The 19,871-nt window shown below is 37.8% G+C and overlaps 2 protein-coding genes across 2 annotated transcripts in view; both read left to right on the top strand.

The window, feature by feature from the left end:
• Positions 1-7,856, top strand: part of Rlf (RLF zinc finger) — a 72,558-nt gene extending 64,702 nt beyond the window's left edge. Inside the window, exon 8 of the mRNA XM_076860661.1 lies at positions 2,726-7,856. Coding sequence (XP_076716776.1) covers positions 2,726-7,378 — 4,653 coding nt within the window. The 3' untranslated portion in view covers positions 7,379-7,856. The remainder of the gene's footprint in view (positions 1-2,725) is intronic.
• Positions 7,857-12,852: 4,996 nt separating this feature from the next.
• Positions 12,853-16,089, top strand: Tmco2 (transmembrane and coiled-coil domains 2). Its single transcript, XM_076861509.1, has 2 exons — positions 12,853-13,095; positions 15,775-16,089. The coding sequence occupies exons 1-2, from the start codon at positions 12,853-12,855 to the stop codon at positions 16,087-16,089; spliced, it is 558 nt and encodes a 185-aa protein (XP_076717624.1).
• The last annotated feature ends 3,782 nt before the right edge of the window (positions 16,090-19,871 follow it).

The following is a 19,871-nucleotide window of genomic DNA, read 5'->3' as shown; positions in this document are numbered from 1 at the left end:
CTTGGGATGGATGAGGTTAATGATGCTGAAAATCCTGTATGGATATTTAGTTTCTTGCAGAAAGAAACAATGCATAATAGAAACATCCTTAATATATAAACTTTGATTCTGTGATTTAAGAAAGTCATAAGTGAAAAGGGTGACCTTTCGGAATCATGAGTATATCTAGAACTTTAAAATTAGTCTGGCAAAATGAATGTTAGATGTGGTTGTTGGGTTTTTTAAGTTTGTTTTTTTTTTTATTCTTTTTAGTTATACATGACAATAGAATGTATTTTGACATATTATACACACATGGAGTATAACTTCCCATTCTTTACATTGTACATGATTTGAAGTTACACTGGTCAAATCATTCTCCTGTCTTTCCTATTCCCATCTCCCCTCTCTTCCTGTCATTCCCCTTTGTCTAATCTGAAGTACTACTGTATGGTTGTTTTGAAGTAGATATAAGAAAGGGGGTCATCTTGGACCTAGTTTAATATGACCATTTAATATGTTTTCATTTTTGATGAAATATATTGTGGTATTACTATTTTAGGAAATATGACTTTGTCTAGTTTAATCCTTTCTTAATAATAAAGAAGCTGAAAATGAGAGAGATGTGATTTGTAAGGACCATATGCTCATTCACAGCAGTTTGGGCTAGACTATGGATGGATGGATGGATGGATGGATGGATGGATTTTGGTTTTTGTTTGTTTTGAACTTGGGGGCACATAACCACTGAGCCACATCTCCAGCCCTTTTTTATATTTTATTTAGAGACAGGGTCTCAGTGAGTTGCTTAGGGCCTCACTAAGTTGCTGAGGCTGGCTTTGAATTTGTGATCCTTCTGCCTCAGCCTCCCAAGTTGCTGGGATTAATTCACAGGCTCTCACCAAGTGATTATTACTTAACTCCTTTTGGAAGACTATATGAAGCAAACTGCACTGAATTTCCATTCTTTCTTAAACACCCTAATATGGTTGAGATGGTAAAATTTGTGAAATTTCTAACATTTAAAAAAAATAACTAGAAATACCATTATACCTCTGAAAAGATAGATGTACCAAGAACTTAATGGCTAAAGGAGTGGTGAATAAATTAGAATCAGGATATGGAATATGGAGCTGAATTTTGAAGAAATTTGTGGACACAAAGAAATTGTTGGATTTTAAACCAGGAAGTTCCCAGAACAAGAGTGGCTTGGCATATTTGTATCAAGGGCACATGGAGTTAAGATTGGAGCCAATATATAATAAAAGTGATTAGGACTTCCAGCCCTGGAAGCATGCTATATGTTTAAATCCTTGCTCCTCTGCCCACTAGCTGGTATTGCCATTGGACATTTTAACCTCCCAAGCCTTGGGTTCTTTATTTACAGATGAGGATAAAGTATGCAAAAGGCTTTATTTAGAACAAGTGCCTATAATAATTAGGATTCTGTTAATTAATAGTATATATGTTTCCAGTATTTAGAATGATTCTCAATGCAGAATAATTGCTTATCAAATTGTTTACTGTTTAATAGTGGAATTTACTGTTACTTTACATGGTATTCTGTTGAGTACTCGCTATGTGCTAGCATTGTAGCAATCATTTTATATTGTCCTATTTCATTTTTATAACAACCTTAGTAGAAAAATCTAATTCTTCCACTTTTGATAATTTACCAGTGAAGAAAAGAGAGGGTAAGGAAGATAAAGGGAGTTGAGAGATTCATCCCTTATAGTAAATCAGGTTCAAAGACATCAGATTCTGCCTTTAAGGTCTGTACTTTTACTCACCATGTTCTAAACCATCTTTCACATATCTCACTTCTTTTCTCAGGTATTCTCACATTCCATTTCAGCTCTCAGATACAGAATTATTTTGTAATCACTAATCTTTATCTCAGACAAGATCATCTTCCTGATCTTTGACTAGTTCTGAGAATTTGCTATGATAGAAATATTTTTCTAATTCCGGATATTTTTTCCATGGAAAACTGAGATTTGGTTCACCTATGTCTGTGAAGTACTGAATTATTTTAGGAGAAAATAGGAAAGAATCATAATTTTAGCTTTGGGGTTTTGAAAAACCCAAGTGTTCATGAAACAGTGGTGTTCCTTAAATTGAATTCAGTTTTAGACTAAGTTCTATACCAGTTTCCTCTTCCTTGTTTACTTAAACCCTGTTCTTTTTACCCAACTTACCATCATTCTTTAAATCCTTACTTGTCCTGTATTCCTTTGAATTCATAGGTATTTATTGTTTATACATCATCTGGCATATAGATAATTATCTTGAGCATTAGGGACTGCTTTTTAAAAAAAAAAATAAACTATTTTTTATTTATTTGGTAATTGTAGATGGACAGTATGCCTTTATTTTATTTGCTTTTTTTTTTTAACATGGTTCTAAGGATTAACCCAGTGCTTCACATGTGCTAGAAAAATGCTGTGCCACTGAGCTACAGCCCCAGCATTAGGGAATGCTTTAATATACTATGCCATGTATAATTGGATATTCCATAAATATATATATATCATTATTGTTCATGGTTGTAACATCTTTCTAATGTAGTACTTTGCTTCTTGAAACAAGAAGGATCTAAATGTAATTTGCATGGACAAATATTTAAGATGAAATTTTAAAACTCTATAAAGATTTTAAGACCTAAAATAGCTTATTAATGGGTATTAATGGGTATGAATCTCTCTATATATTTAACAATAACATTTTTTACCTCTTTTTCTTACAGGCACAAGATGCTGGTCTTGGGGTGTCAATTTTATTATGTGTCAGAGCTCTTCAACTCAGGTCAAGTGAGGATGAGGAAATGAAGGCATCAGTTTGTAAAACAATTTCCTGTCTTTTACCAGAGGATTTAGAAGTTAGACGAGCCTGTCAGCTTACAGAATTCTTAATTGAACCCAGTTTGGATGGATTTAATATGTTGGAAGAACTATATTTGCAACCAGATCAAAAATTTGATGAAGAAAATGCACCTGTTCCAAATTCTCTTCGATGTGAATTGTTATTAGCTTTAAAAGCCCACTGGCCTTTTGATCCTGAATTTTGGGACTGGAAAACTTTAAAACGACACTGCCACCAACTCCTAGGACAAGAAGCCTCAGATTCTGATGATGATTTAAGTGGCTATGAAATGTCAATTAATGACACAGATGTTTTAGAGTCATTTCTCAGTGACTATGATGAAGGTAAAGAAGATAAACAATATAGAAGAAGAGATTTGACAGATCAGCATAAGGAGAAAAGAGACAAAAAACCCATTGGCTCTTCTGAAAGATACCAGAGGTGGCTTCAGTATAAGTTTTTCTGTTTGTTATGTAAGCGGGAATGTATAGAGGCCCGGATTCTTCATCATTCTAAAATGCATATGGAAGATGGAATTTACACCTGTCCAGTTTGTATTAGAAAGTTCAAGAGAAAAGAAATATTTGTTCCTCATGTAATGGAACATGTTAAAATGCCACCAAGCAGAAGGGAACGCTCTAGAAAGAAATTACTTTTGAAAGGCTCTCAAAAGAGTATTTGTCCCAAGAGCCCCTCTGCAACCCTGGAGCAAAATCAGTCATTGAATGAACAAGCCAAAGGAGAATCTCATGAATATGTCACATTCAGCAAATTAGAAGATTGCCACCTGCAAGACAGAGACTTGTACCCATGTCCCGGGACAGACTGTTCCCGTGTGTTTAAACAATTTAAATACTTAAGTGTGCATCTTAAAGCTGAACACCAAAATAATGATGAAAATGCCAAGCACTACTTGGATATGAAAAATAGAAGAGAGAAGTGTACTTATTGTCGACGGCATTTCATGTCTGCTTTTCACCTGCGAGAACATGAACAAGTGCATTGTGGTCCCCAACCTTATATGTGTGTGTCTATAGACTGTTATGCTAGGTTTGGATCCGTGAATGAACTACTTAATCATAAACAAAAACATGATGATCTTCGTTATAAATGTGAATTAAATGGCTGTAATATTGTTTTCAGTGACTTGGGACAGCTTTACCATCATGAAGCACAACATTTTAGGGATGCATCTTACACTTGCAACGTTCTTGGCTGCAAAAAGTTCTATTATTCCAAAATTGAATACCAGAATCACCTCTCAGTGCATAATGTTGAAGGTTCAAATGGAGACATAAAGAAATCAGTGAAACTTGAGGAGTCTGTAGCAGGTGAAAAACAAGATTGTGTTGCTCAGCACCATCTACTCGACCAAACTGATAGATCACATTTACCTGAAGATCTTCTTTTCTGTGCAGGAACAGCGAGTTCTCAGATAGATACAGAAACTGCAGAAAATCTGAAAGAAAACAGTGACAGTAATTCTAGTGATCAGTTAAGTCACAGTTCTTCAGCTTCATTAAATGAAGAGTTAATTGACACACTGGATCACTCTGAAACCATGCAGGACATATTATTATCTCATGAGAAGGTATTTGTGCCTTCCAATTTGAAAGAAAAATGTTCCAGTATGGCAGTTTGTTTTGATGGGACTAAGTTTACCTGTGGTTTTGATGGCTGCAGTTCCACATACAAAAATGCAAGAGGGATGCAGAAGCATCTGCGGAAGGTACATCCATACCATTTCAAACCCAAAAAGATAAAGACAGAAGATCTGTTTCCCTGTTTGGGTAATGAACATAATCAGACAAAGTTTGATGTAGATCCTAAACCTAGTTCAGATACAAACAGTGACTCCCCAGATGAAGGTCTAGATCACAATATTCATATTAAATGTAAGCGAGAGCCTCAAGGTTATTCCTCACAAGCTTCCATTTGTGCTTCTAAAAGGCCATGTACAGAAGATACTATGTTGGAACTTCTGTTGCGTTTGAAACATTTAAGCTTGAAAAACTCAATAGCACATGGATCTTTCTCAGGGTCATTGCAGGGGTACCCATCCAGTGGTGCTAAGTCTCTTCAATCGGTTTCATCTACTATCTCAGACCTTAATTTTCAGAATCAAGATGAAAATGTGCCAAGTCAGTACCTTGCACAGTTGGCGGCTAAGCCTTTTTTCTGCGAGCTTCAAGGATGCAAATATGAATTTGTGACCAGAGAAGCTTTGTTAATGCATTATCTTAAAAAGCATAATTATTCAAAAGAAAAAGTCCTTCAGCTAACAATGTTTCAACATCGGTATTCCCCATTCCAATGTCATATTTGCCAAAGGTCATTTACAAGAAAAACACACCTTAGGATTCATTATAAAAATAAACATCAAATTGGCAGTGACAGAGCAACTCACAAACTTTTAGACAATGAAAAATACGATCATGAAGGCCCATGCTCAGTAGATAGGTTGAAAGGTGATTGTTCTACAGAACTTGGAGGTGATCCCAGCAGCAACTCTGAGAAGCCACGTTGTCATTCTAAAAAGGATGAATGCAGTTCAGAAACAGATTTGGAGTCATCTTGTGAAGAAACAGAAAGTAAAACATCTGATATCTCATCACCAATAGGCAGCCATAGAGAAGAAGGAGAAGGAAGAGAGGGGAGAGGTAGCAGGCGAACTGTTGCTAAAGGAAACCTGTGCTATATTTTGAACAAATACCATAAACCATTCCATTGTATCCATAAAACTTGCAATTCTTCATTCACTAATCTAAAAGGCTTAATTCGCCATTACAGAACTGTGCATCAGTACAACAAAGAACAATTATGTTTAGAAAAAGACAAAGCAAGAACCAAAAGGGAACTTGTAAAATGTAAAAAGATATTTGCTTGCAAATATAAGGAATGTAACAAACGTTTCCTGTGTTCCAAAGCTCTTGCTAAGCACTGTAGTGACTCTCATAACCTAGACCATATTGAAGAGCCTAAAGTACTTTCTGAAACTGAATCTGTAGCAAGGTTTTCCTGTAACCAGCCTCAATGCCCTGCTGTTTTTTATACATTCAGCAAGTTGAAACACCACTTGATGGAACAGCATAATATTGAAGGAGAAATACATTCAGATTATGAAATTCATTGTGATCTTAATGGCTGTGGCCAGATTTTCACCCATCGCAGTAATTACTCACAACATGTATATTACAGACATAAGGACTATTATGATGATCTATTCAGAAGCCAAAAAGTAGCAAATGAAAAGCTACTAAGAAGTGAAAAGGTATGTCAAACAGCTCACACACAGGGGCACGAACATCAGACTACCAGGAGGTCATTTAATGCTAAATCTAAAAAATGTGGTTTAATCAAAGAAAAGAAAGCTCCAATTAGTTTTAAAACAAGAGCTGAAGCCCTCCATATGTGTGTAGAACAGTCTGAACACACACAGTACCCCTGCATGGTTCAGGGATGTTTATCTGTGGTAAAATTGGAGAGCAGCATAGTGAGGCATTACAAACGTACTCATCAGATGAGCAGTGCCTATTTAGAGCAACAGATGGAAAACCTTGTTGTTTGTGTTAAGTACGGTACCAAAATAAAGGAGGAGCCTCCTTCTGAAGCAGAGCTCTGTATAAAGAATGAAGAAAATATAAGCTGTGAATCAGAGCACATGAAGCACAGCCATTCCCTGGGTGACAGTAAGGCACCCCTCCAGAACACTGATTCTTCTCATCCTGGTGAAAGGGATAGTGGTCAGAAAGGGTGTGCAGAAAGCAACCCAGCATTTGATACAGACACTCTGCTCTACAGAGGAACTTTGAAATGTAACCATAGTTCAGAAACCACTTCTCTGGAACAATGTAATATAATTCAGTCTCCTCCCTGTAAAATAGAAAATTCCATATCTAATCCCAGTGGGACTGAAAGTGGGACTTATTTCCCAAGTTTCCAGCTGCCTTTACCAAGGATCAAAGATGAAGAAACTGGGCAGCACAGTTCAGGGCAAGAAAACACTGTAAAAAATTCAACCCATGTCCCAAAAGAGAGTTTTAGGAAACATTCACAGCCCAGGTCATTTGATTTGAAGGCTTACAAACCTATGGGATTTGAATCTTCATTTCTGAAATTTATTCAGGAAAGTGAAGAGAAAGAGGATGATTTTGATGATTGGGAGTCTTCAGAGCACTTAACATTAAGTAATTCTTCACCACCCAGTAATGACTTAACAGGGGATGTTACGACAAATAATATAGTTAATAACAACGACCCTGAAGTTGACATACCTCATTCTTCCAGTGACTCTACAGTTCATGAGAACTTGACTGCAATCCCACCATTAATAGTAGCTGAAACAACAACAGTTCCTTCTTTGGAAAACCTGAGGGTTGTATTGGACAAAGCATTAACAGACTGTGGAGAGCTTGCCTTAAAACAGCTTCATTATCTTCGGCCAGTGGTAGTCCTTGAAAGATCGAAGTTTTCCACACCAATTTTAGACTTGTTTCCAACAAAAAAGACAGATGAGCTTTGTGTAGGAAGTTCCTAAATAACAATTTTGTTTCAGAAACAGACTGGCTCCATCACTGCAACATGGGGACAATTGCCAACATGAACAAAGGCTGAGAACCAGCCACACCGTTGTTTAGGGTAGAATAGGCTGTGTATTTACATGAATGTATAATATCTATGTCAGCAGTATTGGCTGAGTCCATTAGCTCTCCAGTTGGTTTATTGATTGGGTTTTTTGTTTGTTTGTTTATTAAAAAAAAAAAAAACGGAACTGTACTCTTGTTTGGTGCTAATTAATACATCAAAATATACTGGGGCTTCCTTTTTCAAATTAAGTGTGCATGATTGTATATGAAACAAATACTAAGGTCCCAGGGTGGGAGGGCTAGGGAAAGGGATATGGAGTTCTTACTTGACTTGAATGTGCACCCAAGGGTGCTTTGTGTAATATATTGTACACTACAGCATCTTATATTTTTTGAGTTGAGTTTCAATAAATTACAATTTTTCACCCATTTCTTGTTTACTCATGATGAGTTTTCATGTCACATATAATCTGGAATTGCACTTGTGTTTCCTGAAATGTGCACTCATAATTTACACCAGTAAATTTTTTGTTAACCAGATCATCAGATCAAGGTTCTTTTTGAATGACCCTTGACTTGTAGAAAATTCTGAGAGTAATTAGATCTGGGATTCAAGATAGCTCCCAGAGGAAGAAGTTCAGAGGTTGACCAGTAGAAAGGAAAGAGTATGCTAAGCAGAATGTGAGGGGCACAGTAAATTCAAAGGCCTGTTTCCAAGGAATTACAAATAATTTGATATACTAGCAGTAAAAGGGCTGATACTTATTGTAGAGATAAGTAGGAACCTGTGAACATTGGAGAGTTTGGGCTTGAGTCTATAAGCAACTGAGAACCTTTGAAGGATGTTAAGTACACATTCAAATTAATTTATAGATGACTTGAAATTCAAGTGTGATTTGAAGTTCCAAGAACAGGATAGGAGGTAATATGACTATTGAAGTAATCATAGTAATTCTAGCAAAGGGAAGAGTAGATGAAACAATATGTAAAAAGACAAGATTGTTGGGACTTGAAGGGTGAAGAAAAGGATTTGAGGAAAACTTAAGATTTGGCAGTGATGAAACCAATAAGATGGAAATACAAAGAGATGAGTGGGTATTTGGGAAGAGCATGGAAAACTTATATAATGAGTTTGGTCATGTTGAGTTTTAGTGACACAAATAGAAGAAGCTCAGTTTCTGATCTCTTGACTAGAATGCTAGCCTGGAGGGACACTTAATGAAAAAGAAAAACGGGTAAAAGGTATTGAAGTACCCAAAATACCACTTTTCCATAATTAAACAGTATTATTTATGAAAGTGAATGGTGAAACTAGAGTTCCAAGCATAGATGAAAGCCAGGTCATGCAGATCACCTCATATATCCAGTGCTGACATTTCTTCATTTAAGTATAGAAATGGAAAACTTGTGTATATTGTTTCTGACTAAGATGTAACCTGTGAAAAATTAAGTTTGCTTGCTTTGTAAAAGAAACATGAAAATCAGAAAGGTGGTTCCTTTCCACCCCCAAAATGATGCCTCCTGTCATCATACTACTGATTAATATATAAGCTGTCATGTAGAAAGTCTGGCCTAGTGTGACCTCCTTGGTCTACACCTTCAAGAATAAATATTTTTGACAGACCATTTGGAGGTCTGAACCCCTTTGAGAAAGAAAGAAAACTAAATGGAATAGGCAGGAGATTATAAAACCTATAAATGAGGTTTAGGTTGTGAGTCAGTGGTAGAGGGGCAAGTTGAATAGCATGTTGAAGGTTACAGTCAATCCTTAGCATTGCAAAAAACGAAAAAACCCTGCAAATAAATATTTGGCAGATTTAGCTTGCAGGTGTAGAAAAAGGACTAGAGACCGAGGAAAATTATATGAATAGTTAACAAGAAACCATGTATTTGCTAAGCACATGCCATCTGCTAGCTTCTGATTGAATATAGAACAGGGTGTAAGTTTCCTGTGTCATACACATCAGACTCTAGTAAGGAAGCCTGATATTAAGCAAAATAATACAGATAATTAAAGTTGTACCATTGAGGGCTAGGGTTGTTGCTCCATGGTAGAGCACTTGCCTAGCATGTGTGAGGCATTGGGTTTGATCCTCAGCACCACATTAAAAAATAATAAAGGTATTGTGCCCATCCACAATTAAAAACAATTTTTTTAAAAAAAAGCACCCCAAAGGGCTGGGATTGTGACTCAGCGGTAGAGCACTCACCCAGCACAGGCAGGACCCGGGTTCAATCCTCAGCACCACATAAAAATAAAGACGTCGTGTTGTGTCCATCTACACCTAAAAAAAAAAAGCACCCCAAGGTCTGGGATTGTGGCTCAGCAGTAGAATGCTCACCTAGCACATGAGAGGCCCTGGGTTCGATCCTCAGCACCACATAAAAATAAATAAAGATATTGTGTCCAACTACAACTAAAAGAAAATTTTTTTAAAAGCACCCTAAAACAAAAAAAGCTAACATTGAGTTGAGGACCAAAAAAACCAGCAAAATTTCCTTGAGAACATGTTATTTGGACAAACTTGAAAAATCAATATCTATTGATGGATGATAGCCAGGTAAAGTAAAGGTAATCCTCTTAGCAAAGTGACACATGCCTCTAATCCTAGTTACTCAGGGCTGGTTGAGCCAGGTGGATCATAAGTTCACGGCCAGCATAGGCAGTTTAGACCCTGTCTCAAAGGACTGGGGCTCAGTTGTAGTATATTGCTAGGTTCAATCCTGGAGGGGGGGTGCTGTTACATGCAAAGGGTTTGTGGTGCAACAGCTTTGACTGTTAGAGGCATTAACAACTATGACTGTAGTTGGAAGAATAAATGGGAGAGGCAAAGGAGAGAAGTTTGGAGAGCTAAATAGAAAAAATAAATTTTAGTGTCCTATAGCCATGTTCTTCATAGGATTTTATTTGAAAGGCAGTGAAGAACCTATTGAAGGCTTGAAAGTAGCTGTTAAGTTAGGAAGGTGTGATATCAAAGACTGCTGAGTGGTGGATGGGTGGATGACACTCTAGGGGTGTGCTGAGATGCCTGCATAGATGGTGTTTAAGTTTATTGTTAAATGTGTTCATGTGTTGAAAAGAAATCAGAAACTTAATGATTTTTTTGAGCCAGATTTTCTTTGAGGCACCTTATGCTTTGGAGACTTACCATACCTTTTATTTAGTCATAAATGTTACAGTAATAGTAGCCCTTACCTATATGTGTGACATGGTTCTTTTCACACAAGTTATATAATCCTTTTTACAGGCTCTGCAAGATAGGAATTATTGTCACTTTGCAAATGAAGATACTGAGGCTTAGGTTACATAACTTGCCCAAGTAAGCAAAAAGAAAAAAAGAGCTAAAATTCAAACCCAGATCCATTATACTTCAAAGGCACAGGGTGGGAGGGCATTGCTGGGAATTAGGCAATGCCTAATTAGGCAAGCACTCCACCACTGAGCTACATCCTCAGTTCCCAAGGCTTATCTTAACAGCTACTCTGTAATGCTTCTGTCTAAACAAATAGTAAAATACATTAATAACCACTTGATGAATGAACAGTTTTTCCTATAAATGTATTTGCAAAAATGTTCAAGTGGGCTGGAGCTGTAGCTCAGTGATAGAGCACTTGCCTAGCACATCTGAGTCATTGGGTTTGTCTTCACCACATATAAATAAATAAAGGGATTGTGTACATCTACAACTAAAAATATATTTTTTAAATGTTCAAATGCCTATTATGTGCCAAGCACTAGGGATACATTAGTCAACAAAGTGGATATATGGTTGGTTCCTGTGTTGGATTGACAATAGTCAGGGAAAACAGATGTTAAGCCCCAAATTGCACAAATGGATATAGGTGGGCTGGAAGTATAAGGTGCTTATCTAATCTAATATAGGGAGTCTTGTGAAATATTTCAGTTATCATAATCCTATCTTTATTCAAAAAGTTTCTGGATACCATTCTTTAATAGTTTTTGAACTGCTGGTGGGCTGTGGGTTTAACATTAATAGCAGTCATTCCTAAATCAGTCAATCATTTCTTTCTGACAAGCACTCCATCTCCAACAGCGTCCTAGACACCTTTTTCTGATGCACCTCTGCTGACTCAAGCAACTTCCATGGCTCCTTTTATTCCTGCAGGTACAGAATGGAGTGGTTCCCTCTCCATGAGGCTCTTCAATTCCTGTTCTTTCTCTCAGCTAGAATGAACACATCAAAGCCTGTGGTATTTATTTCTCCAACTCATGTATCAGATAATATTTTTTTTAATTTGTGTCATAACATCCTTTTTCTTTTATTGTGCCCCTCCTCTCATTGCAAACTTTTCTGAATTCTGTCTTTGTAATCTGATCTAACAATTTAGATGATACATTTACTTGTGGATTGTTTTTTCATGAAAGATTTTTGGGAACAGGACATCCACTTAATATCTTCCCACCATCTTGCTGAGTTGTTAGGTACTAGTCAATAAATCATTGATTTGATAACCCATCATGCAGGTTACAGTGTAGCAAGCAATTGCTTACAAAATATTTTATAAAATTATGCCATTTGTTCCTAATACAAATCTTGTGAAGGTGGGATCCCCCATCTGTAAATAGGTATGCAAATGAGTCTCAAATATATGAAAACCCTTCTTAAAAATCACAATTTCTAAATTATAGTGACTTGAAAAGAATGAAAAGCTACAAAATGATCCAGTAGTCACTGCCTTCCACATTTACAAAGTAAACTACTCACTTTTAAAGAAAGCCCTTTCTAAACCCTATCTTCTCGAATTTCCAGTTTTCTCACATCATGTGAGAAATAACTGCCATTCATTTCAAGGAATTGTTGGAAATGTTCTCCATCTACACTAAGAGAGTAGCCATGAGCTCCATGTGACAATTTAAATTTAATTAAAATATAAGATTTAGTTCCTTTGCAACACAACCCACATTTATGTATGTGTTTATGCACTGGATTCAATCCAGGGCTTTTTACTACTCAGCCACATTCCCAGTATTTTTTGTTTATTTTGAGACAGACTCTCACTAAGTTGCTGAGGTGGGCTTAGAATTTATAGTCCTCCTGCCTCAACCTCCAGAATGACCAGCGTTACAGTCCCTGATGTATGCCACCACACCTGGCCACTACCCATATTTGAAGTGAAGGGTGGCTACCACATTGGACAAGGCAAATATAAAATATTTCCATCACTGCAGAAAATTATATCCGAGAGTGCTGCAACTAGCCAAAGATGAAAGGAAGCAATAGAATAAACTGAAGACACAGGCTAGTGCCTGATTTTGAGTGAGAAGGATCTGACCTTTGGAATAGTGACATCACAAAGCACAGCTCACAATGACTCCAGAACATTTGGGCTCCCAGATCACTCTCCCTAACTCAGTCTAAATTCCTGAAGCCTCTGCACATGTAGTTCCTGAAGCTGTATTAAAATGACACCATCTTCACCTTCATCTTCTACTTGGGACAACCTCTTAGATTCTCTCTCTCTGGGCACAATATGGAATTGGCTACAAGCAACTTTTCTGGGAGAGACCAATGTGCCTCAGCAAACAAATTTGGGGCTACTAGAAAATCTTGCTCCGGCTGTGCAAATCGCCCTGAGGATTTGCTTTTTAATTTTATTGGCAGTAGGATTAATTGTCTTATGGAAACGAAGTGTTCGGTCAATTCAGGTTGTACTCTTTTGTTACAGAGAAATTTAAATAGTTATAAATTGAATTTTGATTGTTTCTCCCATGTTGCTGCCACCTAGCTTTATTTAAGACCATGTAGACGATCAAGTGTGAACCCATGTATCAAGATGGTAGAAACTAAGTTATCCTGGAAAATCTCCACCTCTGGGTTTTGAGCATAAAATGTTCTTTTCTTACAATGATCTTTGCTTGTCTGCTGTCATAAAATAGACCAAACAAATTCATAATCTTACCCCGAAACTTATTTGATCACTTATTTGTCTTTGAGTGCCTACTATGTTTATAGAATAAACATTGTAGGATAACCAGGATCTTGGGTATTTCTGTTCTTACTATGACAGTGCTCTTTAACTGATAAGGAAGTATATGAAGTCATCACAATGTTTTTTATTATTCTGTTTTAACAAGATAAGCCTCCATCCATATATAGGGGGCTCTTTGAGGGAATAGGAATTTAACTAGCTGGGATTGTGAGAAACATTCAGGATTTTACATTCTTCTGTTTAATAATTTCTTGTTAATAATAAAGTGTTTTGGGAATCCCAATAGTTAATATGAAATGGATAGAGGTTATTTTCACATGACAAATGAGGAAACTAAAGTGCATTGATGTTCAGTAGAAGTAAAAGGAGACGGGATTTAAAGAGGACTTTTAAAAAAATGTTTTTGTAATTGTAGATGGATAGCATGCCTTTATTTTATTTTTATGCAGTGCTAAGGATCAAACCCAGTGCCTCATATGTGCTAGGCAAGTGCTCTATCACTGAGCTCAGCCCCAGCCCTACAGAGGACTTTCTTAAATAGTGGTTTACTTGATAAATACAGAAGTTATTACGGGATAATTTTTATTTGCAATACTGGGGATTGAATCCAAGGACATTCTACCACTGAGCTCCATCTCCAGCCCTGTTTCTCTTCATCATCTATCTGATATAGGATCTGGCCAAGTTGTCAAGGCTTGCCCAAAACTTGAAATCTTCCTGCCTCAGCCTCTAGAGTAGCTGGGATTTACAAATGTGCACCAATAGGTCCAGCAACCTCTCAAAACCCTGCATGGTAGACAGGCCAGGGATTATCACCTCCATTTTGTAGGTGAGGTAACTTGGTTATCACCTGCCCAAGTTCATGTCATTAGAGCTGACAAAACTGAGATTTGAACCCAATTTTTAGGATTCCAAATTAAGTTCTCCAAAATGTCATTGAATGCAATCCAACTGACTTTCAACAGAAGAGAGTATGTGTGTACACACATATTCAGTTAGTTAATAGAAGAACCAAATAAGAAAACAAACTTCTGGGCACAGTGGTGTGTACTGATAATCCCACAACTCCAGAGGCTGAGGCAGGAGGATTGTAAATTTGCAAGTTCAAGGCTAGCCTCAAAAACTTAGTAGAGAGACGCTGTCTCAAAAAAATAAAAGGGGGTGGGGATGTGATAAAGCATCCCTGGGTTCAACTGGAAGGAAGGGAGGGAAAAGGAGCAAAAGGAAACAAACTCTAATTCTGGGTTTAGCTCAGTCTGAAAGAGAAGCTTGCAGGTCTTCAGACACCTCAGCCATTTTTTTTTTTTTTTTTTTTTTTAAGCAGTTGGGTAGTAATGGTATTACAGAGTAGTTAATGTTGTGGCTCTGGACTCAGACTGCTTAGGCCTCAGTTTCTATTGAATCACTTGTTCTGTAACCTGAGAGTAATCACTTAACCTCTAAGCACCTTTTTCCTTAACTTTTTCCCTCATAGGATTGTTGTGCAGATTAAAGCTTAGCATATGCAATATTCAATAAGCAGGGCTAGTTATTTTAACAACAACAACAAAAAAAATGATTGATTTTATTCCCATCCCAGCAGGAATCTGTCTTAGCATATTAAAACAAACTTTTATGACCAGGAAATTTAGCTTTTCAGACCACTATACTTGGAAGTGAAAATTCCTGGATTAATTTAGTCCTGGTTCTACTGTTTCCAATATGGACCTTGAACAATGAAAGGGTCTAAATTTGAAGATATCTAAATAGTTATCCAGGTTTTTTTTCTGCATAAATATAGGTCATGCATAGGCAAAGTGACTTCTAGCACAGAGTCTGGCATGTGGCAGATTTCAGCAAGTTAATAATATTACTTACTACATATAATATTTTTTTAGTACTGGGGATTGAACCCAGGGCCTCACATGTGCTATTCAAGCTGCCTACTGAACTACATCCCTAGCCCTTTTTATTTACTTTGGTACTAGAGATTAAATCCTGGGTGCTTACCCACTGAGCCACATTCTCAGCCCTTTATTTTTTATTTTGAGACAGGTTCTCTCTAAATTGCTTAGGCCTTCACTAAATTGCTGAGGCTGGCCTTGAACTTGTAACCCTCCTGCCTAGGCCTCCCAAGTAGTTGGGATTATAGGTGTGTACCACTGTACCTGGTTTATTAATCTTCATTAAATAAATGCAAAAATACTTCCAAAGTATAGTGGTCTGAAAAACTGCCTACCGCTTCAGTTTGTAGTAATATTCAAAAGATTAAATAGATGTGAAAATGTTTTGTTAAATGAAAGTTCTGGCATAGGAATGAGGTATTACTGTTACTATTAGACCTTTAGAATTTATAGTAAACTGGCATTTGTCATGAATGAACAAATAACACTCAAATTCTGTTGTTTTGTTTTAGAAAATATTGCTGTTTATAATCACACTCTACCAACTTTACAAGAAGGGCTCAGATTTTTTTCAGGCTTTGCTAGCCAACCCAGAAGGGAATGGTCAGAATCAAAACAGTAGTAATTTCTTCCTGTCCTTGGGTCTGCAAGAAAAAATTCTGAAAAAACTTCAGATGGTGGAAAACAAAGTGAAGGACCTGGAAGGGATGATCCTTGCCCAAAAACCTGCCACGAAGAGGGATTGCTCCTCTGAGCCCTACTGCAGCTGCTCCGACTGCCAGAGTCCCTTGCCCACATCAGGGTTTACCTCCACATCTGAAATGTGATGAACTCCAGTTTTTTTCCCAGAAAAACACTGTTTCCCTCATGTGTGCAGTGGTGTTATTAATGAATAAAGATAGAGAACTATATTGAAATTATCCTGCAAGGATTGGCTCTCTATTCAGTAGGGCCCATCTTCTACTTGTGTGTGTAGTGGGGGAAGATGGAATATAGAGATAGTTAAAAATGTCTCTAGGGATGAGGCTTCAAGGTAGAATGCTTGCCTACCATGAACCCTGGGTTCAGTTTCCAGTGGGGATAGGTGGAATCTGGGATTGTAGTCCTCACTTGTCAGACTGAAGACCATAAGCAGCTATGTAGGAAAGGAATGGAAGTGGATGAGAAAAGAAGGGAGGGTGGTCAGAGCTACTGCCTTAGGATCCATGCTGAAGAGGTATAACCAGAGGTATTGAAAGGAAAGTGCTATGCTGTGGACTGTGCCATAGACATAGGCTGGCCTGTGCTGGTCCTTTGCATAAGAAAAATATGCAGCCAGGATATTCCTGCATTAATTACTCAAATATGAGTGTTTTAGTCAGGTTTTTTTTTTTTTTTCTGTTCTGACTAAAAGACCTGACAAGAATAATTTTAGGCTGGGCACAGTGGTGCACGCCTGTAATCCCAGCGGCTCAGGAGGCTGAGGCAGGAGAATCAAAGTTCAAAGCCAGTCTCAGCAAAAGTGAGGGGCTAAGCAACTCAGTGAGAACCCTATCTTTAAATAAAATACAGAATAGGGCTGGGGATGTGGCTCAGTGTTTGAGTGCTCCTGGATTCAATCCCCTATACAAAAAAAAAAAAAAAAAAAAAATTTAGAGGAGGAAAAGTTTATTTGGGGTCTCATGGTTTCAAAGGTATCAGTCCACAGACAGCCAATTCCATTGTGTCCATCTACAACTAAAAATATTTTTTTAAAAAGTGATTTGTTGCCATGTTGGAGAAAAACTGACTCTGCTGAATAACAAGAGAACAATATAGCTGTCTCCTAGGTTGTCCCTTCCTAAAGGATTTCCGAGGATAATTTTGACCATAATTCCTGCCTAGTGCACTGGTGTTAAAATGCAACCACTGCAGGGTGGGGCCAGAAAAGGATTTGCAGAGGAAGTGATATTGAGTTGTCTAGTAAAGGATTAAATAGGCAATGAACAGAAAATATTCTTCCTGGGAATCATCATTGGTGTATATAAGAAAATAGGATGGCTCAATTAGGAAACAAGGAGAATTTTAGACTGACTGATGCACTGGCTATTTTCAGAGTTATAATTATGAATTCTGGGTTCAGGGAAAAATTCTAACCTCACCTTCAAATCAACTTTAATTCATGATATGATGAACAGAACAGATGGGAGTTGACAACATGCATTATCCAACAGTTTGGGTGAGAAGTTTCTTATTATGCTGCTGCTGGAGTGTCTTGCTAATCTCTGAGAGTCAAAGGCTCAATTGTCTAAATTCCATTCCAAACCTCTTGTCTTGATTACCCCTCTGGGATATATAAAAGGAAAGTATTAGAAAAAGGGCCTTGAATAGTAAGTAGACTAATGTCAGTAATGAAGGACCTTTTAGGTAGAATGAAAGGAATAAAGATAGGCAGAAAGAAGACAAAGGGGAAAGAAAAAGAGAGAGTAGTTGTAAATCTAAAAGCCCCATGGTCAGACTTACTCCCCAGATTTGTTTTTATCTCCAGGTTTATCAGTCCCAAATTTCTGAGAGATCTACAAATCTTAGAGTTATTGTAAGTTAATTAATCTATGCAAATTGCCTCATTTTGATCAAAGTTTAACTACACTGTTAGCCTACACAATGTGTTTTTGGATTAGATAAAGCATAGGGAGATGTATTTAAAGAAACCAATAATATAGACACATTCCAAACATCATCCAGATAGAAGAGATAATGTCAGTCTGAAGATCCTGGAAGATTAGACCACCATCAACTTCTAGAGATCTGCAATCAAAGAACTGAGTTCACTAGGCTGATGTTGCTATCCCACACCTTCCTATGCCACCCATCACAAAGTATCCTTTAAAAGAAGAGACTTCAAAATAACTTCTAACTCTAGAGATGGCCTGAATTCAGCTCTGAGAAGGTGTGTCTTCACCTTTCACTTTCTAATGAATTCCTCCTCTTTGTTAAAATCTGACAAATCCTTAAATTATTTTCTGTAAAATGTCTAGAGCCTGGAAGGTTGAAATAGAGGTCTTGTCTCCTCTTCCTCTGGAAAGACCCTATGATGAAAGTAGTTTGGGTTCTTTTTTTTTTTTTTTAAGAGAGAGAGAAAGAGAATTTTAATATTTATTTTTTAGTTTTTGGCGGACACAACATCTTTATTTGTATGTGGTGCTGAGGATCGAACCCGGGCTGCACGCATGCCAGGCCAGCGAGCTACCGTTTGAGCCACATCTCCAGCCCCCCATTTTGGGTTTTGGACTGTCATAAATTATCATTATAGGTGTTTTAACAAGAGAGTAATGTAGATTTAGAAGTCTATGTGAGAGAAAAAGTAGAATGAGCTAGATAAAAAGATAAAACATGTTGAGAGCCACAGACGAAGGGGCCCCAGCAAACTTTCAGACTGCCAGCTGATGATTGGCTCACAGCGGCCCCAGCAACATCTAGCTGATTGGCTCCTCTGCGGTGATGCTCATTGGGCTGTTTCCCTGCCCATTTCAGGCCACGGAGCTGCTCATTGGGGGACTTTTTTGGCTCCGCCCATGCGACCCAGCCAATCGGCCTCAAGAGCAGGAGGATTGTGGGAGGTGGAGAGGCTGGGGGTTGAGGGAGTGGCTTGTGGGAAGCCGGTGGTGGCAGTTGGGCTCTGAGGGTTTTTCCTGAGGAGCGGTTTTGTTTGGCGTGTGTGGTTCTAAAAATAAAGTTAGTTTGTTTTGACAAGTGGCTCCTGAATTGTGCCCAGCCAGACTGCGGCAAAAACAGACTGGCTGTGCCTGTTAGAGTGCCACAGTGACAGAAACTGATGGGATCACCTCATTCTTTGCTTTCAGCTCCTTAGATGTGTGTGTGTGTGTGTGTGTGTGTGTGTGATTCATACCATAGTCATAGGAAACTGATACCAAGCATTCATTCCATTCTTAATAGGAATCATTCTTTTCTTCAAAATATGTATAACCATGGCATCAATTAAAGATGTTGGTAAGCAGAGAAGGCAAGATAGGGGAAGAGTTTGAGAGCTATTTTATCAATTAGGTTAAATCAATGAATTACCCCTCTAGCAGTGTCTACAACTCTAGGGAGGAAAATCCTTATCCTCTAAATTTAATCCTTTTTCAATTGGCTATGGTCCTATATCTGTAAGGTCCTTGCTTAGCATCTGGACAGCCATTTTAAATGACAACCTCCATTTTAAGAAAAATTTCACTTTCCCACCCAAGGGCATTTCTGAGAAAGCCTCACCACTCCCTCATACCAACACAACCCCTCACCATCTGCATTCTTTCCTGCCCAAGGGCATATCACCACTCCCTCATACCAACCTCACCCTTAACTACCAAAATTAGGAGGCTCTAATCCCTGAGCCTGTCCTATAAAAGTCCCAACTCCCAAGCCTGTGTTGCCTCTCTCCATCTATACAGAGATGGCCTCTGAAAAACTCACTGTGTATCTCTGCCTAGTCTCCAACTTTCATCTCCCGGTTCCTTGCTTTCCTTTCACTATCAACAGCCTGTTTCTGTTACCCTGCCCTGGTCTTTCACTGTCCAGGTGTCCTCGCTGAATTTTTGTCCCACCCTATTCTTGTCTTTTTTGTTTTTTTTCTCTTTCCCCTTTTAGTAAT

Source organism: Callospermophilus lateralis, chromosome 7 (genome assembly GCF_048772815.1).
Source record: "Callospermophilus lateralis isolate mCalLat2 chromosome 7, mCalLat2.hap1, whole genome shotgun sequence".
NCBI lineage: Eukaryota > Metazoa > Chordata > Mammalia > Rodentia > Sciuridae > Callospermophilus > Callospermophilus lateralis.
This window is presented reverse-complemented; position numbering and strand designations above follow the sequence as displayed.

What these genes read in the sequence shown, in the direction of transcription:
- Tmco2 (XM_076861509.1), top strand. Translation starts at nt 12,853, where the DNA reads ATGACACCATCTTCACCTTCATCTTCTACTTGGGACAACCTCTTAGAT. An exon ending in GAAGTGTTCGGTCAATTCAG is followed by an intron (nt 13,096 to 15,774) that starts GTTGTACTCTTT and finishes GTTTTGTTTTAG; the next exon opens with AAAATATTGCTGTTTATAAT.